Source organism: Oxyura jamaicensis, chromosome 18, assembly GCF_011077185.1.
Source record: "Oxyura jamaicensis isolate SHBP4307 breed ruddy duck chromosome 18, BPBGC_Ojam_1.0, whole genome shotgun sequence".
Taxonomy (NCBI): domain Eukaryota; kingdom Metazoa; phylum Chordata; class Aves; order Anseriformes; family Anatidae; genus Oxyura; species Oxyura jamaicensis.
The window spans coordinates 9883683-9909305 of NC_048910.1; the positions used below are offsets into that span (position 1 = coordinate 9883683).

General features: G+C 48.0%; 1 protein-coding gene across 2 annotated transcripts in view; it reads left to right on the forward strand.

Annotated features, from left to right (window-relative positions):
• CEP112 (centrosomal protein 112) overlaps positions 1–6734 on the forward strand; it is a 160454-nt gene extending 153720 nt beyond the window's left edge. For both annotated transcript variants that reach the window (XM_035342202.1, XM_035342201.1), the window contains 3 exons: positions 2548–2649; positions 4916–4980; positions 6296–6734. In XM_035342202.1, coding sequence (XP_035198093.1) covers positions 2548–2649; positions 4916–4980; positions 6296–6299 — 171 coding nt within the window. In that variant the 3' untranslated portion in view covers positions 6300–6734. The remainder of the gene's footprint in view (positions 1–2547; positions 2650–4915; positions 4981–6295) is intronic.
• The last annotated feature ends 18889 nt before the right edge of the window (positions 6735–25623 follow it).

Genomic DNA, 25623 nt, shown 5'->3' on the forward strand with positions numbered 1-25623 from the left:
TGGTTCGTGGTGGATGGGACTGGGTCCGTGAACTAAGCCTGTATGCAGTGAAAGGGAGTCTGTCCTGAGTTAAGTGCAGTTAGGGACGGGGAACAAACCCAAGTGTTCAGGGACTCCCAAAACTCGGGGGAAGTGGCAGCGCTGTGCCCATGGCTTCAGCTGTGGCACACAGAGAGGCCAGGCTGCACTGGTGGTTCCAGCCCAGCACCCACAGAGCTCCCCGAGCCATCCCACGCCTGAAGCCTCCGCTGAACGTCGCTGGCGGTGGGGATAGATTTATAACCAGCATAGCCATCCAGACCCTCGGACGTGTGAAATACACCTTCATCGCTCACCGTGAGGAAATAAAAGCATTTTGCGGTTCTAGCTGCCTGTTTCTACTCCTTTCTCACCAAGAACAAATATAAGAAATGTGAATTAACTGAAATACATGTTTCTGCTGTATCAAGGTCTCCACCCAAATGAGCAGTTGGCTCAGAAAGTATTTATGCTGGCAAAGCACCTATTCAGAACTTTGTAAGCCTTTATAGAAAGAGTAGAATAAGTTTATTGGAGTAACTTTAAAAAGCATAAATTTTGATCACTGGCTTATATACAAGCTGAGTTCAAACAAGGTTTCCTGTCTTACAGTGGTTTCTTTCCTGTTATTTCTTCGTATTTGCATAGTAGCATCACTTGCAGTTCACAAGGAAAGCCTCTAATTGCCTATTTGCATAGAGATTTGGAGATTTCTTCCGCACGTTGGAATGACTCATAGACAAAGTTTTCATCAGATTGTTTTATTCCTCTTACATCGATAATTGTACTGCGCATAATGCATAGCTTGGCATGCCCTGCTTCTTCCAAAGGATGGTAACTGGCACATCGTTGGGTGGACTTTGGGCTCGGTCGTCACGTGTGTAAGCACGTGTGTAAGCAGGCTGGGAGCTGGAACTTAGGTCTTACGGCTTCTTCACATGTGAGACTGAGGTTTTGATTTGTGGTCACAGTGGCAGATCTAAGAAATTTTGTAACTAGAATCGGCACAAAATGGCATTGGTGTGTAGATGCATTGGAAAAAAGAATCAATTTGAAAGTTTAAAGATACTTCATAAATTAATCTGATACTGGATCCCTTTCATCCTTTATTTACATATTCAGCCGCTAATCCAGAAAAACACCTAAGTGCTTGGTTAATTTAAATTAAGCAGTTAATCCTATTGGAAGGTAGGTACAGATGTGGCCCTGGTTCAGCAAAGTAATAAAGCGTGCAAGTAGTCCTGCGAGATGCAGCGGGCAAAGCTGAGCAAGGCTCTCGGGACTCGTGCACCAAGGTTCAGCAAGTACAGTCACAGCGGGGAGTACCAAAGCACGATCCTTCCAACTGAGCTGTCCTCTCCTAACGCCACTTTGTACTGTTTATTCAATATCTGTTGGATAAGGTTATAGGCTAGAATAGTCTATAAACTATGCTCTAGTCTATTCCTAGTCTATAGTCTATAGACTAGACTTCTTTAGTCGTAGTCGTAGTGAATTTTATGTGAGCATCTCATCTCATAACGTGTCGAAGATGCTGGAACCTACTGGTTGAGGTCTCCCAGCTGTACAATAAAACAAGCTGACAATAAAACAAGCTGACATTTTTGTGTATTGATTACTTGGAAATGTCTAACACGTGCTACTCCACGTGATAGTTCACTTTAGAATACAAAAATATTCACCTTATGGGAAGAGAGTTAATTGTACAAATGATAATATTACTATTTTATGTGAGGAAATAGGCAGAGTCTTCTTACTGGTCAGGTATCTTTACCCAGTTATCTGCAATAAGCTGTAAAGCTACTAGATAAACTGGTTTGCCTGAGTTCATGAAGCATGATTGAACCATGATCTGTGAAAAGGGGCAAAGAACAATTTGCAGCTTTTGTGTATAATAACTTTAAAGCAGGTTTTTAAATACTTGCGCCGGTACTGGCAGGCCATGAAACCTTTTGTCCGTATCCCTCGATCACCTAAGAATGAAATTCAGGAAGACGCAAAGTGCAATGAAAAATAGATGCACAGTAAACAAAAAAAAAGTCTTAAAAGATTCCTGAGGTTGAGAAAATTCGTAAAAACTCTCGGGAAACAGTAAGTCACCTTGTCTAATGAAGTAAGGGGCAAACATCACTCACTGACCTGATTAAGATCCCACCAAAGACAAAAAGGAAACTTCTGTGAGCTAGGCACCTGCTGACTAATGATCTGCGGTTTGTCTGCTTAGGTGCTCTATTGAGATAGGTTTAGGAAAGCTAGTAGTATTCCTTCTTCTGACCACGTCCCGGTAAATGCCTTAGCATTTCCTTTTCATGACTATTTCCTTTTCATGTTTTCTTTTTCCTTTCTTCCTCTTTTATTCCTCTTTTGCTCTTTACAGGTCTTTGCTGATCTTTCTTCTCTCTTTTTACCTTTCTCTTGATCTAACAATTCTGAGTTTTTGAACTCCAAATAGGGCAAAAGAAGCAAAAAAGTTATTCTCTAACTTCCAAAAGTAGCCCTCTCTTTATGTATTTTTCTGTTCTCTTACAGGTGACCCATATACGACAAGAATATGAAAACACACTCAAAAGTCTGATGCCAGCATCTTTGAGACAGGAACTTGAAGACACCATTGTATCTTTAAAATCTCAGGTAAATCCTTATCCATTTATCTATCATATTGTATCTTTTGATGCCAGATTTTGTTCCACTTGAGAGTCAAAAGTAGAAAATATTGCTGTGTTCAGTAGTATTTTCACAGCCTTTCAAATACAGCATACAGTTTGCTCTCACTTTTCTTACCCTGTTTTTCCTAGAGGAATTGTTTAAAGGATGCTTGTAAAGGATGCGAAAGAGAGTGAGAAATCATTTTTTTTTCTTCTCGGCCTATATAATGAAGCAAGTGAGATGCTTCTTTTAAGACAGTAGTCCCAGTGATTATTGTATTATTTCTAGGTTTTCCTGTGGAAAGAGATTTTAATGGACTTCTGTAATGCTTTCTCTTAAATGTTTCAACACACTAGCTCATCTACAGCAACGCAGAATCAATATTGTTTATATGAAACAGACATAAAACTGTCTAACAAATATCTAAATCTCACTGTAAGTAGGGAAGTACATTGTAAATAACGAACTGGTTATGTTTCTAGTATGGTGTTCCCAAAGAAGTCATTTGGGGCTGTCCTATTAGGATATATTATATTAGGAGCTGGAAGAAAGCAAAATATCATCATTGCCTGAACTCACAGACACATACAGGTCTGAGGAAGGATAAATAACAATAAAGAGGAGTGATCAGAGATGTCAAATAACAGTACTCCAAAAAAAAAACAGGCAGTGTTGGCATATGGCCCACTGCAGGACTGCTTTTAGGCATGGATAGGAAGGACTGGAATCTGTCCTGGGCTGAAGGGAAGAAATGAGGAAACACCATGGCAGTCCTGCTGGTGGCTCAGAGCTGCCCAGGGCTCAGAGAAGAGCAGAAGCCCTGAGGACACAGCATGCATGTTTAGGCTTGACACCAGCACACGCCTTATACCAATTTAAAGGACCGTTTTTCAAGCAATTACAGATCTACAAACTCTCTATTTCTCTTTCTTATGCAGTCTCTCTTTGGAGATGGTTAGTAATTTCATGTATTTGCTTTTTGTTGCCTTTTTTCCCCCTTCCCTCCTTATTTCCTTCCTTCCTTCCTTCCTGTACAATACATAAGGGTCATTATGTAGCATTTTTTTCCAAGCACACAACACTTCACCGACAAAGTTTGCCTTTAATAGAAGTCGGAAATTTTCATAGGGGAAAGTTTCAAATTCCTATGTGCTGCTAGTGCCAAAACTTCAGCACTATGTTACAGGCACTCTGCCCACATGTCAAGGGATTCCTAATGGAAGTGAAGCTCTTTTTCACTTAAATATTTGTGGGAAATAAAGAGTTAAGGATCAGCTGGGGAAATCTATTTCCAGTTGATAGTAAAAAGCTATTTTTAAAATGTGGTTGACCATTAGCACCGTCTAGTAGGAAGCATTACACTGGAGCTAATATAAGAGTATCACACCTTTTAAGGAGTTAAAAAAGGCAGAATCTGATATCTACCTGCAGGGCTTTTGTAAGCATCAGCAGCATTTCAAAAGAGTAAAAGCAACTACACACACTAAAAACTGGGTGTTATCCCAGAAATACATAGCTGCTGGCAGTATTTCCAGTGGTACGCTGTAGTCGCAGACCACTCAGTAAGCAGGGCTCTTTTCTGAAGCACAGGTGTCCTAGTCTTTGAAAATTGTTGAAATTCCTGTTTTGAAACATCAGACAAGAAGGGCAATGGAATCTCTGCACCTGTCAGGATTATTTATTGTTGGAGGAGGATGAAGAAGATGGGCTGGGTAAAAGCCTGAGCAGTGATAGAAATAAACAAAAAGAAAATACTGGATGCTTAGGCGAAGTTTTTGAAAAACATTGCTAAGTACAAAGTACGCTGCCCAACTGTCAGCTCTTGATTTGTCCAAAAGTGGCCACGGTGTATTAATAAACATTAGTTTTCATACCCGTCAAGAACAGGTGAGTATCTTCACACGAGAGCAGAAGTGCAGGGATCAGAGCACAGGCTTCGTATGAGCGTTGAGGGTGCAACTGGAGTTCCCAACCCCTCGCGTAATTGATATGCTACCACAAGCTGAATTTCAAAACTGTTTTCACTGTGTTCTTAAAGTAGGTAGTATGCAGCTGGTGTGTTGAGGATATGCAGGCCAGGAAAGCCATGCTGACAATCTTCTATAAAGTACGATGATTAATTCCAATATGCAGCTAAAATGTTATTGCATTTACTTAGGCATGATAGGCAAGTAAAACACCATTTTGAAATGAGTGCAGATTTATTTATTAGAATTTTGTACAACATTTTCATATGGGATGTATTTTACAGGTAAATGTTCTGCAGAAAAGAGCCTCCGCCCTACAGGCCGAGCTGAATACCTACCGCACCAGGAGGTACGTGATTATCTTTGATTAATTTGTACCATTTCACACCTGTAGATCCCAGTTATTGAAGTTTTACAGCTTAATTAAAACACTCAAATACGGTTGCCATTTTAAAAGATCCTTATTTTCAGTAAACAAGCGTCTGAGAATTTTCCCAGTGCTTAGTCAGTTCTATTAGAGCAAGATTAGAGAACTCACAGGTGCATTGCAAGTCTGGGCTTTGCCTCGATGTTCATGATGAGACAGTGGCTCAGCACACAGCTGCAGCTCTGCGGTGATGCCACCTCCTTTTAAGATAGAAAACAATGATGCAATGCATAATATTACAGATCACATCTTCAAAGTACCGGATCTTCATGAGCCTGAGCTTTTTTCAAACGTTTACACCCTCCAATATAAATTATGGCAAGTGCTGCAGCAATAAAAAGACTTGCTGTGCCTTTAGAGTAAGTGATTCACATGGATAGGTGAGTAAAAGGAAATTTCCTAGTAAAGTCACTCTGTCTTTTTATATTTATTGGCTTTGTTGATACTTTCATATCGCACATGAGGTTTTCTGCAAATAAAAATGCGTGCTTGTAAAAATGTGTAAGGTAATTGGACATTTGTAAAGATGTTAACAGCGTGGAAGTTGTCTGAAAATGTTAATCCAAAATCCTTTGTTAACAAGAATTAGATAAAGCTAATTGGAAGATTAAAATGTCATAAATTCTTGGTAATATGTACAGCTTAGGTGACTTAAAAAAAAAAAAAAAAAAAAAAAAAAAAGGAAAACTAGGTAAATATAAAGCTGTAATACAGTTTTGAGACTCTCTCCAGTAACAGCAGTAGCACTGCAAAGGGATGGATTTTGTCTCAAACTTTTTTGAGTTAGTGCCTTCATGGTTAGGAAGATAGCTATTTAAAATGATGCATAATCATCGATCAGACCTGGTCACAAGTGACCAAAAGTCGAGGGTGGAAGGAGCCCTGTGCATGTCCCAGTGGAGAGGAAGGGCTGGGGACAGAGCGAGCAGGAGAGGAGCTTCTGTGCTTCTGTTCAGAGAAGTTTTGGTTCTGATCCGATCTTTTTCCAAGACTACATTCATATGAAATTTTGTTTCTGAAGTTACCTGACCTGTGTTCACTGAAATACTGCTTTTTTTTGCTGACACTGGACAGCTGTCAGTGAAGAACCAACTTCAGCCTGCCTGTGCCTACGGCTGCAGATGTGGTCACAGCCGTAAGCGAGCCCGCTGTGACGGGGCCCAGCCGTGATTTCAGCCTGTCGTGTTTTGTAGCAAGAACAGTAAGACAGAACTAATGGGAGTCTCTTCATTTTCAGGTAGCTGCTGGAGCTGTTGGATTTCTTCGATTGCCAAATGGACTGCTTTGAATAGGTTTGAAGATTTGGCTCTTGTAATTAAAATGCAAAGATCAGTGGCTGTTTTGTTAGCATACAAAATGCAGTGAAGTTCATGAAAACACATCCATTGCTTGTGCCAGATTTTTTTTGGTTGTATTTTCCTTCCATTACCTTTTATTATCATCTTATTACAGACTTATACTTTTGATATACTGCGTGTTTGACTCTGTGCTTGTCTACCAAGAGGAAAAGTTTCCTCTATTAATATTTTTGTTACTACTTCCTAGTACCATTCTTTTCCCTTTTATACATGAAGAAAATCCCATTTTCTATTATTATTGTCCAAGATATTTTAACATATTTTGACATTGTTTTGTGTCCATGTGTTTACATAATATTAAAATATTATTTTGTACTATTTTGTTTTGCCATTATTGTCCTGCTTGGGCATCTCACTCACTTAAATAGCCGCAGTGCATATGATAGTTTGTATGGCTTTTTTTTAACTGGGAAAATACTCCATGCTGTATTTCAAGGAAAGCATTGTAGCATGAATGAAAACACCATGATGACAAATGCAGCCACTGTTGCCAGTTAACAGCATATAACGCTACCAGTGGGGTTGCATGCACCGGTCACAGGAAAGTCCTTTGTCACTTACTGATAACACAGTTATGCGGCGTTATTGAAAGAGAGTCATAACTGATAGGGCCCCGGTTCCGCGTGGGCGCAGGCTCTCTTGAATATCCAAGCAGGTGCCCCAGGGTTTGCACAGGGTGAGGTGTGGGAAGTGGGGGAAAGCTGAAGGACCTGGACAGGGAGCTATCCTCGTAGCTCTCTCTGCCTCCCCAGCACAGAGCTTCCTTATCTCTCGGCTATCCGCGAGCAAGAATGTACCCAAGTACATTTGTAATCTGTAAATTTAGATACGCTGAATACAAGAATAGCCATTTTCTTCCTAGGCACTGTGCTGCCGGCAGCGTTCGTATCAGGACACAGCTCATGGCCTGAGTGCTTGAGAGGGGGCCAGGAATTCCTCTCTTCGAGGTCCAGCTGCAGCACTGGCTGTGGGAGCAGAGCTCTCCCTGTCCCTGCAGGCAGGGACGGCCGCTTGTCCTCCCTCACCAGCACTCAGTGTCACAGTCCAGAGGGTCCAGCACATGGCGCAAGTGACGGCTTGAGTGCCTGCGGCAGGAGGTGGCCGTCCCACCAAGCCCCAGCTGCGCTCTTATCTCCACCTGGCACGGAGATCAATGAGGAAAGGCTTTGGCAGGCTGGGCTCCATCCTCCCCACCTCCTGGCAGCACCAACAGAGATCTCCTTGCCAAACACAGGCCCTAGCCTCACTCTGTGCTTCTCTGCTTGTCAGCCCAGCCTGGGCCTGGGCAGGTTTTCCACCTTCGTTGAATGAACAGGTGATTCCTCTAATTAGAGATAAGGGGTTGTCATGGCTCTGATAAGGAAGGAAGTGCTGCGGCAGGTGCCACAAAGCCCTGCCTGGGGCAATGGTGAGTTTTAGAAGGAAGAATTTGTTGGGATACATGCAGTTAATTGTGGGCAGTAAAATTTAATGTATTTGCTCAGGGAGATGTATGGCAGCTATCGTTCGGCTCTACAGAAGGAACACTGAGAGCTCCCAGAGCTGTGGGCTGTGATTTACTGGTTGGGTGTTGCTTTGTCCTTAAACAACAGGCAGTGGGACAGCAAAATCTCCCTCCTCACACACAGAGGAAATGAGGGGATTTTGATTCTGGTGTTCTGCTGGTGTTTGTGTATGATAGCCGGGTGATTACAGGGCTTTTGAAAGCGCTGAGGGTGGGTACATCCATGAGGTAATGCACAGAGCCTCCTCTGTATGCTCTTCCCTACGTAGTTAGTTCAATTCAGGCCTGATTTTCTTTCTCTTCTATGGAATTGGGTTGCTGATGTCATTGATGATGGAAAAAACAGTTTGGGAAAAATAGGTATTAGTCAATTTCAGAGTTCTAAAACTCTGACAAACTCTCTAGCATCAAGTACAGTGTGAGAACTGTTTTGAAGGTGCTTGTAAACCTGATTAGAAACTAAACTCAACACTGGGTAGAATGGGTTTATAGTTAGCATTTATTTGATTGCATATGTAACAGGTAGAGTCTAAACTGCAAGGTCAGAGAGCTTCTCCTGTCCAGAACTTGCTCTCTGCCTCTCTTTTCAACTGCTAGGTAAGGAACTCCCAGCTGCCAGCAGTTGGCTTCATAGCCTGTAAAACGAGCTCTGGCAAAACTGGCTAGAGTATGGTTAGAATTTCATTTCTAGCAGATTATTATTGTTATTATTTTATTGAAGTTTGCTGTATGAGAGAAGATAGTTTCACTCTATCCTGATTTTTCCTGTTCACATTTATATAATGTTCTTCACCAGAGTCAAGGTTAAACTTTATTTCAGTGCTGCTCACAGTTCTTGTGTCATATGTAACAACTAGGCTCATTTTTGGTGCAGTTGGAAGAAAAGGGATGCAACCTCCATCCTTCTCCTAGCCCTTTGCTTTGTCCTGCAACAGTGCTTTAATTGTAATTGTGATGGGGGCAGCACAGCAGATAGGCCCTAAATCTCTGTAAACTGTGGTTTCAAACTGAGGAATGATTTTGTTGTACAGAAAAAGATTTTACTGTAACTAGGAGAAGTATTTGTGATTGCTATAATATATTACAGTGTTTTATTGAATTTTCTGGAAAACATACACAGCTTTGATACTAATAACAAGCAGTCTTGACAGAGAGTATATACGGGATCTGATTATTTTTATTTTTTTAAATTATCTTAATGCACTGCAAGTTCTTTCCAAATCACAAAATGTACTGGAGGCACCACATACTACTGAATTATACTTGGTTTCATTCTGAGGGTACAAAGGAAAAGTAAGACGTCAGATATTGTATGAAAAAGTTTCAGAACACAAGGTCATTTTAATTCAGACTTTTTTTTTTTTTTTTGGAGGGACTATCTGTTCTAAGCTTTGATATTTTGTTCAGAAGGGTCATTTCTTTTAAGCCTTTGCCATTAAAGAAGGCTTGTTCTTTAAAGTGTGCTATCAAAGAGTGCAAGAAATTGCAAGTTACTGAAACTAAAATGCATGATCAATTTTAAGTCTGCCAACTAAAGCCTGCTTAAAATTAGATGTGCTCTTGTACCGGTGGCTTCTTTGATAAGGCCAGTGGAAGATATGCAGTTGGTCAACTTGAATCAAAAAAAGAAGATAATTAAATAAAACTTTTCCTCCCTAAATTAGAAATTTATTTTTTTGTGAAACAGCATTGAAGGATGTGACTAAGGATCTGATCCTGTGAAAACTTAACTTGTGTGAGAGAAAGTAAGTGAACGTGTGTGTGTGTTGTGTTTGGGAGCAGTTTGTAACACTTCTACATAGCGATTATGCAGCTCTCTTTCATGGTATTTGTAATAGTATAAATAAGTCAAGCCTCTGGCCAAAGTATCATTTATTTAACATTTGCTACCATGAGATGATCTCCGCTTCATTTACAGACAAGCATGGTAACAGAAAAGAGTGATGACCTTGCATCGTGCACTTGCTCTGCAATCCACGAGCGAAGTGGCTCAGATCTCTGCTGGTCCAGGCCTTATCCCTTGAATCCTTCCTGTTGGTCACCGGTCACTATGTGCTGTGCTTCTTTCACTAGCCAAGCCAATGCTGACATTAATTTTAATAATACAGATGTCACATAAAACGCACAAGGGTGGGGTTCCATGCGTTCTTATGCATACACCAAACATCTCTGTGCCTTGTGGTGTCCAGGAGCCTCCAGTGAAGAACATCAGGTGTTGTAAAGCTGGTCAGTATGGTTCCTGTCCTGTGGCCGCCCCAGGTGTATCCCACTCCCTCTGCTTCACTGTCTGGCACAGCACATGTGCATATTCCGAGTGGCTTTGCACTGAAGCTGTTGTAGATCAGAGGTGAAGTTTATTCCAGATGAAGCCTGTGACAGTCCATATGGCTTGAGGGGTAGCACCCACCCCGTAAGGTGCAACACTGAAGCAGTCACTGACCTGCTGAACCCCACCGTTAGCCGTAGTGTAGAGTCAGCCTTTTAAAAAACGATGAAGATGTGGCAAGTCTGTTAGGGAGTCTGTCTGAAGTGGCCTGTGGGTTCGTAGATGATCACTCTTCTTCCAGAGAAAGTGTTTTAGCAAAGGATTCCTCAGAAATGGCTCTTTCTTTCTAAATTCAGAGCCAACCTAGATCTCAGTGACTTTGCATGCAGCCAGGCACTCATCTGCATCTGAGGGTGGTGGGAAGCCAGACCTAAGAAGGCTAATGACTCCATATGGATTTCATGAGCACTCAGAGCCTGAATGTTTGTAAGGCTGTGTTTAATTGTACTCAGGAATGATGTTACGTCTTCTGAGACTTATCGACACTAGCTTGTCATCTTGTTTGCTCATCGCTGTTGGATGAGGTCACTGGCTGACTAATTTCAGTATAGATTTGGATCTATAGTGAAAACTGATCTTAATCAACTCTTCCTCCCCTCTCCTTCATCCTCCCGGGGCCGCGGGGGATGAAATGTTGCTCGTCCCGGGCTCCTCAGTGAGGCACAAGGGGCCAGGAGCAGGCGTTGGGCCTGGCTGTGCTGGGTGCTGGCACCATGACAGGCCGCCTCATGCGGCCTGCAGCTGGAAGGGGCTGAGGTTCCTCTCGGTAACATCGGCTGGATGAAACCCCGACAGTGTGAGCTCAGAACTTTGCAGGCTGAGCAGGCAGACGCTTCCCCTGTTGCTTTTTTCCATTTGCTTTCTTCGAGTGAAATTCAGAGCTGGATTATCTGAGCAGAGCAAGAGCTGGGCCTGTGTGAAGACGCGTTGGTAAAATGGAGTGAGGAAACGTGAGTTCTATTTCTTCATTTCTCTGCTTATTGAAGTTTTTTAGCCTATTTGTGCAAGGTTTACCGGTCAGGGTGCTGCCTTGCAGCTAGGGAATGTGGGGCTCAGCTCACTGACCTGCCACAAAGCTGCTAAAACTGGGTACTTAACACAAAACTCGGGCATTCAGGGACCTGAAACATCGTTTTACGTCCAGACTAGCACTGTACAAAATGTAAATACTTCTCAAAATTCTGTAGCTGTTTCAGCAAAATACCATCTTTAGGCTGATCTGAGCACCAGAAAGGGCGAGTCACCCCAGCACGTTTACCCACCCACGGTGTATTTACGGCACTAAAAACCTGTTTAGCAGATGATTTAGCCGCTGGGCACCCAGGCCTCACTGAGGGCACAGATCCGGAGCAGACCAGACACTCAAAGGCTCCATTTACCGTTAATTACTGCTCCTAATATAGTTGTCTATTAGAGCTGAAATTGTCAGTGACCTGTGCTGAGATTTTTTTTTTTTTTTCTCCTTTTTTTCTGTTTTTCTTCAGAGCAGCGTGGGCACTACAGTTAGAGGTGCTTATGGAAAAATTGCCAGAAGTCCTAAAATTAGGTTGTTTCAATTTATCCACACTCTCTCTATATTTCAAGTGTAAGTGGAAATAACACAAAATCTAGTGCTTTGCACTTGAAATAATTGGAGAAATATCTTCCATTTTATTAGATGTTAGGTCAGTGAAGGCAATTTGCTCTGACAGAGCAAAATCACTCACCGGGGCCTGTAATTCTCTGTAAAGCAGGAGGGAAGAAAACCTGCCACCCACTAGGAGACAGAGTCCTGCAGAGCTAATGGCTTAATGGTAGTTGAAGTTGCCAAAATATTAAACGAAAAGCCCCACCCAGGCTTCCATGTAATGAGGTGATAAAACCATCAACAAAGGGGACTCAGCACTGGCTCCAAAGTAGAGGCCCTGGCCCTCCTCAGGTGAGCCTCTGCCTGTCCTTAAGGCGTTTTTTTTTTTTTTTTTTTTTTTTTTTTTTTTTTTCAAGGTGGTGGTACCAGGGGGTCACCGCCATGGAGCTGTGAGGGAGAAAGGGTTTGGGATAGCCAGGGAGGGAGTCTGCCCCTGCCAAAAGTCACCTGCCTCGCTCCCCCAAAATGATTCTGAAATTTCAACCTTTCTTCACTGATTGCTGCACAACACCTGGAGAAAACGAATGATTCAACCTTTTTTTTTTTTTTTTTTTTTTTGAAGTAACCCATAGGATTGATCAGTTTGTGGAGAAAAGGAATGCAACATTTTTAATGCAGCTGTCTCATAGCTGAAGTGATAGAGAAACTACACAGGCAGGTTTTGGTCAAGGCGACAGCCAGATTGCAAGGGGCGGCTGCGGTCCCACCGCCTACTTTGCCTCTCTCAGAAGGATATGCAGGCACTTTTTAATTGCACGCCGTAAGCAAGTCTCCATTTTCTTCCCTGATTTTGTAATAGAGATCCAATTTTGTCACTGTATTTGCTGTCCTCTTGTTTAAACTTTTCCTGCCTTTACAGCTAGGAAGCTGGGCCTAGTCCAAACCCTTTAAACTCAAACGTTCAGGATTCTACAGCTGGCTGTAGACCAAGCCCTGTAAGCTCACTCTGGAGGACCACCTATGTTACTGCCATCTCCTGCAAAGGTTACAGCAGGGGATTGGTGCTGCTGTGCTCAGGAGATCCTGGGATCAGCAGCTTCGAGCTGGTGTGGGTTTGGGGATTTGGAGCTGCATTAGTGCTGTGCCCCAGTAACTGTCCCAGCAGGTTCCCCTTCACTCTCTTGGCTTCTTCCGGGGCACATGAGGGGTGGACGTCTCCTGCTGGAGGCTGGCACAAAGCGTGTGTACCTGCTGTGCTGCCCTGTGCATGGCTGGAAGGAAGGGTGCTGTTTGTGGCTGCATCTCAATGAGCACAAAGCAAGCAGTGAGACACATCTGCCATGGCATAGTGGGCCTGCTGGGCTCACATCTGCACATCTGGCCAGCTGGTCCCATTCCTGGGGCTTGTGTCACACAACCCATTCAGACTCACCTTCCTGTCGCTGTGGCATTTAGTGCAGAGAGAGGTCCTTGGGCCTCCCGTGGGCACAGAGTGCAGCACGTGGGTCTTCGTGAGTTGTGTTTCCACCAGCTCGCTCCTGAGCAAGGATCAGTGGGACACACAGCTTCCCACCCAGAGCCAACTTCAATCTCCTGAAAGTTTATCTTTGAGTTCAAAGGGTTTGGACGAGGCCCAGTTTCCTTGCTATTAACGCAGGAGAGATTTAAACAAGAGGGCAGCAAATGCGGACCCCATTTCTACAGCAGTGAGGGCACGGAGCAGCCCACCATGGAGCATCTCCTGCGGCCCCGTTCCCACAACTCAAGGTATGTCCCCAACGCAGGCGGTGGCTCTGGTGCTGCTTTGCCAGGCCTTTGCCATGGCTCTTCCTGCTGGCGTTACGGGTGCCATAAACCACTCCGCTGGGCGGCTGTGCTACGGTTTGAAATATAAATACTGGGTGTAGTAAAAAAATAACCAGGCACCTGCAGACCTGCTCCGGTTACAACGAGGCCCAGCTGCTGCCCCACGCCCTGTCCCAACAGCAGTGGCGCCGAGCACTTGGGCACATGTCTGCCTGCCTTCGTGCAGGTAGAGCAGCTTCCCACGTGGAATGGGTCTGTGATTGCTGCAGCGTACGGTGTACTACATTGCGATGTTGGTTGGAATCAAGGTATTTAGACCATGGGTCTGATATGGGCTCTGGCGTACTTTCTTTCACATATTTAAGGCTGGGGGTTGATCCTTCCTCTCTGGGCACTGCTAAGGCGTATTTTAGGCTTTGTTCTTGGGGTGAACCCTCTTCGCTGCAACAAGCAGTGCAAAGTTGGCCTGTGGGCCTGAGCATCGCACAGGATCTGGCCTGCTGGTGTCTTGGCCCGACGCCACCGCAACAGATGGGCCTGAGTGCCCGGGGCTCTACGTGAACGCAGGGGCTGCAGCGCCCGGTCCCCAGCTGGGAACGCCCGCGTGGCCCTGCCAGGCCGAGCAGCGCCTTCTTTCTTCACTTGTCTTTTATTTATTTTTTATTATTATTATTATTTTACTCAGTTCTGCTCTCACCCTCTCTGCACCTTGTCCTTGCCTGTAACACTGCTACGTCATTCCAAAAACCTGATAATATAAGAAGTGTTGGTTTGGGCTGTCTGAAAATGCATGCAGGGTTAGCAATTATCACTCTCAATTTTTTGTGAGCAAAGAAGTTTATTAAAACTTCTTTTATTTATTTATTAAACTTCTTTATTAGGAATAATGTTCCTAAATTAACTTTTAATTGTTTGCAAGCTGGTGAAGGACAACTCCGTAAAGTGCATCTCACAAGCGCAGCCTCAGAGCCGCACGCAGACAGGTTGGCTGGGGAGAAAAGCAGGAGAAACATCCCCACTCACCTGGGGCACGAGGGCTGCCTCAGAGCTTGGCTGAGCACTGAGGCATTGGCATGGCTGGAATCACCCCCGGTGGAGCCCTGGGGCTCCCTGGAGGCTCCTGCAGATGTCTGTGGCCCGGAGGTCGCAGCCTTTGCCCTCGCACGCGGCCCAGCTTTGCAGCAAGAGCCCTTGCAGCGCCGTGCTGCTCGCTGGGCAGGCCGCTGCAGCCTTGCCCCGCCGCAGTATGCATTTGAAGCTGTGTTTTCAAAACAGCTCTAGGTTTTGATGCTTGCTTTGATTTGACTGCCCTGAGGGCTCTCTGAGACTCTTCACAACCTAATGTTCTCCAAGAAACCCAACCACCCTTGGTAATTAACCACGTGCAATTACGGGTGGTTTTATTTGTATCCTGACCTGCCATCTGGGCTGGGTTTGTCATGCTGGGAGAGGAGAGGAGAGCTTGGGCTCAGGGATGGGTCTGAATCCTCCTCCGGGTCCGGGCTGTGTCCGAATACCACCCAGGTGGGATTTTGGAGGGGCTCCGGCCATGGCTGAGCACAGCACTGGCCCAGCGTCATGGAAGGGCCGGAGCAGAGGGCAAGGGGGTTGCACCCCAGCCCCGTTCCCATTTTACACCTGTGGCCACACCTTGCTTTCAGCCTTCCTTGCCCAGGGCAGATGCAGGCAGAGTCCTGGTAGCATCTCTCTTTGAACACTCGGCGTCTGCAGTTTTGCCTGCCCATGCAGAGAGGGATCTGTGCTTACAACGAACAGCCGGAGCTGTGCTGAGACGCAGTGTTACAGGGCGGACGTAGCGGCTGATGTGCGCACAGCCACTCCGCTTCCTCGGTGTTCCTAAGGTGCAGATGAAAGTCAAGCTGGCTGTCGCTCCCCGCGATGCAAATCGCGCTGCTGCAGCGGCGGCCCTGCGGAGGTGTGCCACGTTCAGCCGTGGTTACGCGAGACGCCGCTGCCAAACCATGCTTTCCTCCGTATGTGGCTTGACACAACGTTGTGTTTAACCTCAGACTAGATGGGATAAAACGCGATTCTCTGTCAGGACTGCAAATCCGTGTTTCTGTCTGCACCTAAACTCTATCTCCCGGTCCTACCCGTGCCTCTTTCCATCGTGTAGAGAGGTGGGATATTTTCGAAGGGACCTGAGTGACACAGGAGCCTGAAGCCCTGATCCCTTCAGCCTGAATTAAGTTCCCAGCTCAAGTGACAGCTTAGAATTTATGTGCCTAAGGCACTTCAACAGTTAGCAAAATGCCTCCGGGTCCCTAACAGAAAGCCCTCACAGTGCCTTGCCCATCCGCATGGCCCACATCTGCTCACCCCCAGATGTTGCCCCAGCTAAAAGCAGGCTCCGCTCACTACCGAGCGTTACATACGTGCTCGGAGCGTTTTGTCGAGCCCTGCGTGGGGATTAATGTGTACTAGGACTCGCAGCTCAGCATCTCTGAAAGAAGTCCAAGGCGAGCACATCCCCAGCACGCGGCTTTCCCATGTGGAGGCCGGGAACGGAGTCCCAGCTCCATCCCGTGCGGTCCTTGTATGGCAAAGCTCGAGCGCCAACAGTCCCTAGTGCAGATCCCCAATGTAACGGGGCCGTAATGAACAACAGCCCTGTGGTTACATGGCACCTTCCACCCGAGGTTCTCAACGCGCTTTACAAGCCCGTTCCCCTCCAACATGTGATGCTCTGTCCAAGAGCCCCGTCTTGATAGATTATCTCCTCGGGGTGGATTTGTGGCACAGAAGATTTGTTGCTCGTGCTTTGACGCATCTGGTGGAGAAATCAGATCTGCGCTTCCGCTGGGTGCCAAGAGGCACGAGCTGCTCACAGCCTCTTACAGACCTCGCGCCGCTTGAGCAACGCTTTGTCGGCTTCTCTTTATTGCCAGCTCTAAACCCGGCCCCGTTCAGACACGGCACGAAAGCGCCCGTGGTGGATAACACAATCTGTCAGGGCTCAGCCAGTAGTGTCCCAGAGAGGGTTCGGAGCCAGGCACAGCTCCGGCCTCAGCCTTCTCGAGGCTGTCGGGCTCCAGGGCCCCTCGGGGAGCAGCCCCCGCGGGAGCCGTGCTGGGCTGCGAGCGCAGCTGCCGTGGGGACAGCTGGGAGACGCGCGGCACGGCCGGGCCCTCCATATGGATGCTCTTGACCTCCGAGGCCTCCGAAACTCCATGTGGCTGCTGAGGGCACTGCCAGGGGTCAGCCCCCTCCCTACACCCCTTCCCTCCCCGACAAAAGGAGGTTTTCGGTAGCGGGCGGCCAGGACCGAGAGCTGGAGAGGTCTTTGGGGTGGGAGTGGGATAAGAGAGCATTTTTCCAGGGGGGACGGCTTTGCAGATCACTTGCAAAAATGAAGGGTGAGAAGGGGCCAGCTCAGCACCCCCGCAGCTCTGCGTGGTGCCCAGCACCCTGGGGCCGGAGGAGTCCACGGGGAGTGCCTGGGATGCGGCCGACGGCCCCACACACCCAGGGAAAGGCGCGGGCAGCTCAGGCGGGCAGCAGCGAGGCACAGGGGTGGCTGTGAGCCCCCTCCCCGTCCCCAGCAGCTTTGTTACCAGCGCTATTGTGGGGCTGGCGGAGCCAATCCCCGCCGGCCCCGATTCAAAGTCCAGGTGCCAACCAACTTGAACTCTCCAGCTCCCCGCCGTGAAGCAATTATTCCCTCAGACACACTCATTGTTCTCATTACACCATAAATTGTGAATGAATTAAACATGCACTTACCACTCTGCACCGCAGCTGTCAAGGAAAATAACGCACAAATATCGCGCAGGGCCGGATCCTGCTCCCGCTCCTCTCCCAGGAAGGTTTGCTGCTCGGAGAGGAGGCAGCATCCAAGCGAGTTGGAGCTGACGTTTTCTTTATCGCCAGGCCAGAGCTCTGTCCTCGCTGAGAGCAGTGCTGGGCAGGAATGTCTCCGTTGGGTTTGATGTTTTATTTGTTGGGTTTGGAGGGATTTTTGTTTGTTTGTTTGTTTGTTTTTTCTTTGGCCTCCCATCACCGTGCGCAGCAGAAGACGGGCCGGTGAGCTTTCTGAGATACCTGTTTGCTTTGCGGCACAAAATCGCTCAAAGAGGACAAATTCCTGATCCCTGGAGCACGGTGGGGATGGGACCGCTGGGAATCCCGGTGCCAGCAGCAGCCCCGTGTCAGCGCGGGGCCAGCCCCACGGGGTGGTGGAGGATAGTACTGTATGTGCCCCATAGCGGCAGGCTCCTCCATGCCCCACCAGCCCAGCCTGGCCTCCAGCAATGAGCTCAGGCACCGCTCCTGAGGGCCTGGGGCTCCCCAGCCGGCTCCAGGCTGAGCCCCGTAAGCAGATTTTCCCCCGCTCTGCTGTGGGGCAGTGTCTCTGCAGGCTGAGGCCGGCCAAATCCATCTGCGTTGCTGCACCAAAGGTCTTGTCCCACTGCATGCTCCAGCACCTTGCCTTCGGACGCAGCCCCCCGCCCGCCGCAGCGGGACCCTCACCCACCAGAGCCCGGCTTTCCCAAGCCAGGCGTGGGCACCCGTTTCTTTATCCCCCAATCTCTGCTCCGTGGCATGGAGCTGAGAGCGGCGGGGACGATCTCCTGGCGTGTCGGCAGCTAAATTCCCCGATTGTCCCCGCTCTGCAGAGGGGACCTGGAAATAGCGGCTACCTTGGGGGACAACGCCGGGATCCACCAGACAGGATTACAGAAGGGGCTTTTCTTCCAAGTGCGGGAACTGGAAGTTTGTCTGCATTTCTGTCCCTGCGCCGCATCTCCAAGGAGGTTTTCACTTTCTAAGAAGGATGTTACCCACTGAGCTATTCATCGCAGCTAAATGAGAAAAGGGGTTAATAAAATACATGCTAGAAAAAAGAAAATAAGATTAGAGGGACTGATGTTTTGGCTGTGAGGCCTTCTGTGGGCTGCGGAGAGAGGGGAAAAAAAGGAACAAGATTATTATTTTCTTTTCCCCAGCTCAAAGAACTTCATGGCCGGAATGGCACCGCTAATCCAATTTTCTTTCTAACAAGGATTTTATCAACACCTCTCTTTTTTCCCCTCTCTTCCTTTCCCCAGTCCCCACGCTGACGTATCCATAGGTGCACTTCAAGGCAGAGTTTCAGCCCCACGGTGCCTCCGCTCTGCGCTCGCAGGGCTTGCGCGGGACTCGGAGACCCCCGGCCCATCTCCCCCTCCACACGCACGCCTGCGCACACGCATGCAGTGCTGCTCTTTGGGCACCTGGTTTCTGTTGCCAACCGCAGAAAAGTCTCTTTTCCAGGGAACTCAGCGCCGTTTGGCAGAGGATCAGATAGCAGCTCCACTGCGAGCAAACAGCCGGCTTTCCGAGGGAGTAAATATTTCGCAACGTGTTACTTCACTATTATTTATTACGAACATATTTTCCCTTTTATCCAGGGATTTGCCAACTCGTCAGAGTCCCAAAACCTCGCCACGGCCTCGTGTAGCGTGGCTGTGCCTCCACTCCCCGTCCCTCCGGCTGCTTTGGGAAGGTCCGAACCTGCGGGGGCTGTGCAGGGAGGAGGAGGCATTACCAGGGATTATCCCCTGCTCCTTTAAACCCATGGGACACCCAGGAAGGGAGGCGTTAATTTGTAAGCATTGCTGGTGGGTCGTGCATCAGAGCGGGGATGAGTTGCAGTAGGACCCGTCTGCCCCAGCACGTGATGCACCGTTCCGGGGGTGTTTGAGGCACTATGTTGGAGGAACGGTAAAAGGCAGGGAGGGAGCTGCTCGCCTCCAGCCCTGCTGGTGGCTCCTCGCCCCCCTCACGCCAGGACGGAGGCAGGAGTCAGCACAGCCACCCCATCTCCAGGTGCCAAAAGCAGGGGCTGCCGCTCATCGCTCTCCTGTTGTCTGCCTCCGCTCTTAAATCTGGTGGAGGGACAAAAAGGGAAGGTGCCGAGGATGAGTGTGTGTGTGGGGGGGGGACCCAGGAGAAGGCTGTTTGTCTTGGGTGGGGAGAAAATGCATTGAAGCCTTAATGGAAGCTGATTTGAGTTTCGTTAGCCTGTGATTCCTGCCTGGCTGTGAGAACCTCTGGTGCCCCGTGTCCCCAAGATGGGGAGAGCCACCTGGCCTTCCCGGCACAGCTCCTGCAGCTCCAGGCACTGACTGCCTCGGGGCTTCTCCGTGTACCCCAGGGCTTTATGGCACCATTTTCCCCTCTTCCAAGACTCAGGGGACATGGTCACCCCCTGCAAGATCCCCCTGGCCCTGGGGAAGGACCTTGGACATGACTTGTCCGCCTGCCAGCTCAGCAGCTCTCGGGGCTGGGGGCACCAGCGGGGACCCCGCCTGGCTTACACGAGCACCCCGGGAGGAGAAATGCCTGGTGTGTTTCCAGGGAGCAGAGCAGTGCAGCACGCTGTCCTCAGCCACATACACTGCTTTGTGGAAGAACCGGGACCTTTTATAACAAACCCATCTATTTTTTGTAGGGTATTTGGCTCCGTTCTTTGATACAACAAGTTGCGAAAAAAAAATATGTCATTCTCATGCTGCACTAGTGCATGGCACTGCAGCCAGCCCCATGGGATGGGGCTCAGCCCTCTGCACCCCCAGGACATGTCCGTGCTCCCCGCTCCACAGCCGGCCACGTCTCAGCGGCCAGGGATGCTCCCAGAGCTGGGGTGTGCTCGGACCGTCCCGGCCAGAAGCATTATTACAGAAGCAGCGAGAACTTGAAAGCGTTTCTTTCTTCCTTCATTACCTCCTTCCATTACCTCCGTCTTGCCTGAGTATCCAGGTGCTGATAATTGGCCAAACATCAGAGCAGCTGGAGCCGGTGCGAGCGCTGCCGAGCCCTGCCTGGCTGCTGAGCCCCACGGCCACGGCTGCTGCTCGTTTGCTTAGCCGGTAATTAACCCGGGCCAGGCGTCCTCCTGGTCCTCCTGGGCCAATGCTTGAAAGGGCTCTGGAGGTAGGCGAGCAATTACCCGCAGTGGCTCTCTGGGGCTGGTGCAAGAGGAAGCCATCGCGGGGTGTTTCCATTTGTTCCTAATGCTTCTTGGCACTTGTCTTCGCTAGAAAATTAGACCGTGTTGGAACATGACTTCGCTTCGGCGTATTAATTACGAGGATGATTAAGATAGGTCAGCAGTTAAGAGCAGGCAGGCACGGTCATGTTCAAGGTAATGTCGGATGATGGGAGTTAATCCTGCCGTTCAGGGAGAGTCACTTGGGACCCGGTGGCAGAGCTACAACCAACTGCATTTTTTTTACTCAAATTTGGGTTTTGATGGGAAAAAAAAAAAAAAGAAAAAAGTAAAGAAGATAGGCTGTAATATTGTGTTTACCAGCTTTTGTTTTCAACTCAGCTCCGTTTTCTTTGAAAAACCCTCCCTGCCACTCCTTTTTCAGCCAGTTGGCTGCACGAAGAGCAGAAACCTCCGCCTCTCTCTGCAAGGCTCGGCCATCCGTGTCTCACCGTGCTGCTCTCGGTGGTTTCCTCGCCCCCAGCGTGACATCGGGTGTCCCCACTGGTGTCAGCTCCTCCAGCAGACCTCCTGGTCTGCCCCCAGCCCACCCCATGCCTGCCCCTCGTGGCCCAAGGCTCTCCCTGGCTTGCTTTACTGCACCCCGCCGAGGCTGTCATCAGCGTTTCTCAATCGATGCATTCTCGTTAGCGACTGGGAGCTTTGAATGAACATGGAGCCGAGCCAGAAAAAGCTCCTCTCCTGAAAAATTATAATGAAAGCAATAATGGTTGGGTCCTTGAGCAACGCCGCTGTATGACAATCGTTGTCTCGAGGCTACCTTAATTACGAAACAGTGTTCTCAGCCCCGGGCTCCGCGGTCTCGGTGCCTTTGCTCTCTCTTGAGCAATATTTTATTGCTATTGTCCTAAACCTATTTCTTACTAAGTTCAGAGCATCTGAACATTGTGTGAGCTATATATTTGTTTTCTATTATGTTTGCACAAATTTCTTGCATTGTTCTATTTTTTATCAGTATCTGGAAGCCTAAAGCTGGGATTATCTGAGGGATTATAGGAGAATTAGGCACCCAAAGCCAATTGATTTCTCACTGTGATTTAGCCAAGTGCATTTGGAGGGCTGGAAGCTGAGGTCTGCACTCATGGGCTTGGATCCACCTCTCCTCGTACCTTCCTGGTAGAGAGACCTCAGCACCTCTCAGGAGGCCCTTAAAAAGAACCAGAACAGGGGCAGGTAGCAGGGAAGTGCAGGTATGAGGAGGCAGACGTGGCCCTGAGACATTGAACTGCCATTGTGCCTTTGAAAATCTCCTTCTGATTCCCTTAGGCTCTTTAGAAAATGCCACTATAAGTTACCGTCAATTTCGATAATTAAGCACTGATTTAATTTCAGAGTAACAATAATTGTCAACATTTTCCAACCCAAGCACCTTAAATTAGACACACAAATCCAAACGTTGGCACGGGATCAAAGCAAAGCGGGGCGATTTTCAGAGATGCTGAGCACATGCAGCTCTCGCTTGACAGTGTTGGAGGTTGTGCTCAGGACTTCAGAAAAACCAGGCCATTTGGATTTGATCCCGTGCCAAGCTCGGCGTTCGAAACACAGATTTCAACACCTTGCTTTAGGCACCTCGGATTTAAAAAAAAAAAAAAAAAAAAAAGGAAGAAAAAGAAAGAAATTTGCCCAGCGGTACTGCAACAATTTTCCCTTGATGGAGTAAAAGCAGAGGGTGTCTGTCTTTCTGTGGGGAAGGGGCTGGGTGGCACGCCGACGTCCTTTGGGGTGCACAAAGGGACGTGGCTGGAGCTGGGGCTCCTCGTTGGCAGGAATGGGATAACAACCGCCTCGTGGCTCCCCTGGGCCACCAATTCTTCAAAAAGGGACTCCTGTGTCCCTTGGTGGCCTCGTGGTGCCCTGTGGGAGCTGGGAGGTGGCCAAGGACCAGCGAGGTGCAGGTGGCAGAGGGCAAGACATCCCCTCGCAGGGGACCCTGCAGGTCGGGGCTGGGAGGGACCCGCTCGTGTCCTGTTGGGCATCTCGTGGTGTCTCTGCTGGTGCCACCATTTGGCCCAGGCACTGCTCGTGTCGGGCTGAGGTCCTACATGGGGACCTCTCGCCGTGCTGGGGACCACTCACCGCACCGGTCTGCAGAGGGACCGGGGGGACACGGCCATCCCCGTCCCTGCTGTCGCCCGGCAGGGTGACGTGCCATGGCGGACATCAAAGCCCCGATTAAGCCAATTCTTTAATCGTATCTCTGGGCCTCATTACTCGTCCCGCGCCTTTGATGAGCGCTTCACCTCGCTGTGCTCTCCCCACTCCCAGCCCCACCCCGAATTAGTGCTTTTGCTTTATTTTTAGCAGTGGTTTGGAAATTGCTGGGGCTCCTTTTTTTTTTTTTCTTTCTTCCCCCCTTTTCCCCTTTCTTTATTTTTTTTTAAGATCATATCGCTGAGCACCACGTCCCCTGCAGCCCCCAGAACCGCAGCCAGCCGCTAAGGGCACATTCACACCTCTTTCCCTGGCCTTGTCTCCCCTTTATTCTTATGAAGCTCTCATTGATTATTGCCCTTAAATTCCTCAGTCCGGTCATAGATAAAAGGATAACCACTTCAAAGCGAAGTGTTAAGAGTTTAACCTCGAGCTAAAAGAGTGGACAACAAGGTAATTGAGGGTAATAACTGATCACAGACCTACTTTCAAAGGCACATGCAAGCCTCACTTTCAGATGGCTTTAATTTTATTAACATTTGTAGCAGCTCTAGATGCTTTTGAATCATTACAAACTTCAAAGCTTGAGGTAACACTCCAAATGGAGAACCTGACACCAGGTTTTTTGTTCAGACCCACATCATATTGATAGTCTCTGTTGCAAGCATGTAACATCTCTTCTCAAACTATAAAAACCTCGCAGAAAAAATATTGCCAATAGAGAAGATCAAAGCCTGCACCTCCCTTTGAATAATCCAAAAGGAGTCAAAACAGAAAACAACATGGAAAAAAATGTATCTATATTATTCCAACTATCTTTATCCATATTTAAACTCGTCTGCGGAGGTGGGTATATCTGGAGAACTCTCCCTGAGTTTTGTCGGACTGCGTGGCTAAGCATCCATTTCTGTCTGGGCACGTGGAGCTGCCCCTTGCGCCCTCCGTGTCCGGGGCATTTAAAGCCAGGGCTGGCCCAGGAATTTGGGAACAGCACGTAAAGGAACAGCCCTGGCTCAGCTGGGAGCGGGGGGTACTCGAAGTAAATATAAAAAATACGTTTGTAAGCTGAAAACCTATGGACTAAAATCAAAAGTAAAGACAATTAATTGCGCAGAGTCCTCCCATCCCCACTGCCGTGGCCACTGCTGGCTGCCGGCACAGTGCCCTGCACCTCGCACCAGTGCAACCGTCCTGTGGCTGCGGGCTGAATCAGGGCAAGGAATCGATCCAGGGTGTAAACAGCCTTCTTCTGTATCTATTTTCGGGGGGGGAGGGGAAGGGTTGTTTTGAACTGGATGCGTTCCCTGATCCTGCATGAAGCACTCCCAGTGAAGGGGGTGGCCTAAAGGAAGCGGGCTGTGGCTGCTGCCCCAAAGCATGGCCCCGCTCCCCTCCGCAGCAAGGGGAGGCAGCCCGCTTGGAGGAAGAGGATTTTTAAGGTCCCTTCTGACCCTGTGAGGGCTCACGCCGCTGGGAGATGCGGAGCATATGAACAGGGCCAAAGCCCAGGGCCGGGCGCTGATTGACCCCAGGTGTCCGGCCCCCAGCTTTTTGCCATTTCACTTAGAGCCCCGCGTGACAGACGGGCACTTGCAGTGCTGCCTGCTCTCAGGTGTACCACTTCGGTCTGTGATCTGTGCTCCCTTCAACAGACGGGAAGGGGCATGAGCTTGTGGGAATGACATACTGCTGAATTTAATAAATTAACTCAGTGTTTGCCTGCACTGATATTACATTCTTTATGAACTGAAAGCAATTTAACATAGGCTGCTCTCTGTTCTCATGTGCAGCCTGCGTAACGAAAGGACGATGGTAAATTGGTTAAATCCACGGAATTTCTGTTATCGTCTAGTTATGTCTATAATAATAAGCAGATTTCAGCATTTCTGTTGTGCTTTTAATGAGTCTGTTATCAGTGGTGCAGACGGGGTCTGCACCACTTGAAGTAAGGGGGTGGCCATTCCCCACGGTCATCCTGAAAACCAAAATGCTGTGAAAAATGGGGGGAGGTCAGCTGTAGATGAGAAAAATCCAGGATTATGCTCTCAAGATATCAAGTTAGATTTGTTCTCAAGGGAAAAAGGTGTCTTCATTTCAGCTGTGTTGGGAAGAGAAAGCCCAGAACCTGGTTTCAGTGACTACAGCTTTGGGACTACACAGTAGTGAGGATGTGGCCAAATCTCTCTCCGGTTTCTCCTGATTTTCAGTGACATAACAAGGTTCCCAGTTCCCCCAGTTTCTTATGGGGAGAAAGGATATTGAGTAAATGATTTCCAGGCTTCTACAAAAAGGAGAAAAAGTTTGAAACAATATTTTGATGGTCTCTCCCATGGCATGATGATTGCTACTGAAAAGAAAAATCAATGACTCGTAACCAAAGATATGTCCAAAGAGCCATTTTGGGGTCTAGTCTGGAGAGAGATTGACCTCATGCTTACTGAGCCTTCCCTCCATTTAATGAAAAGGTGAAACAATGATGCTGAGATTAATTATTTAACCTGTCTTGAAAGTATTATGGTGTAGGTTCCCATGGTGGAAGAAAACATGTTTTCTTACAATCAACAGGGCTTTGGCAGGGGAAGATACTATCTACTAAAAAAATATGCGTAAATTAGAGAAATTGCAAAAAAGGGAGAGGAGTGCAACCTGATATTGGATGAAATGGTACCAAAAATTTGCACTGGGTGTTCCTTGGGCAGAAGGGGCCCAGTGCCAGGGAAAGCTGTCCCAGGCACCATCCAGGTATTTGCCTGAGAGCCGGGCTGTTCATCCATGGTCTGGGTGTTGGTGCTGCTCTGGAGGGAGGACAAGGGCTGGCAGTGGGGTCTGTGTGGTGCC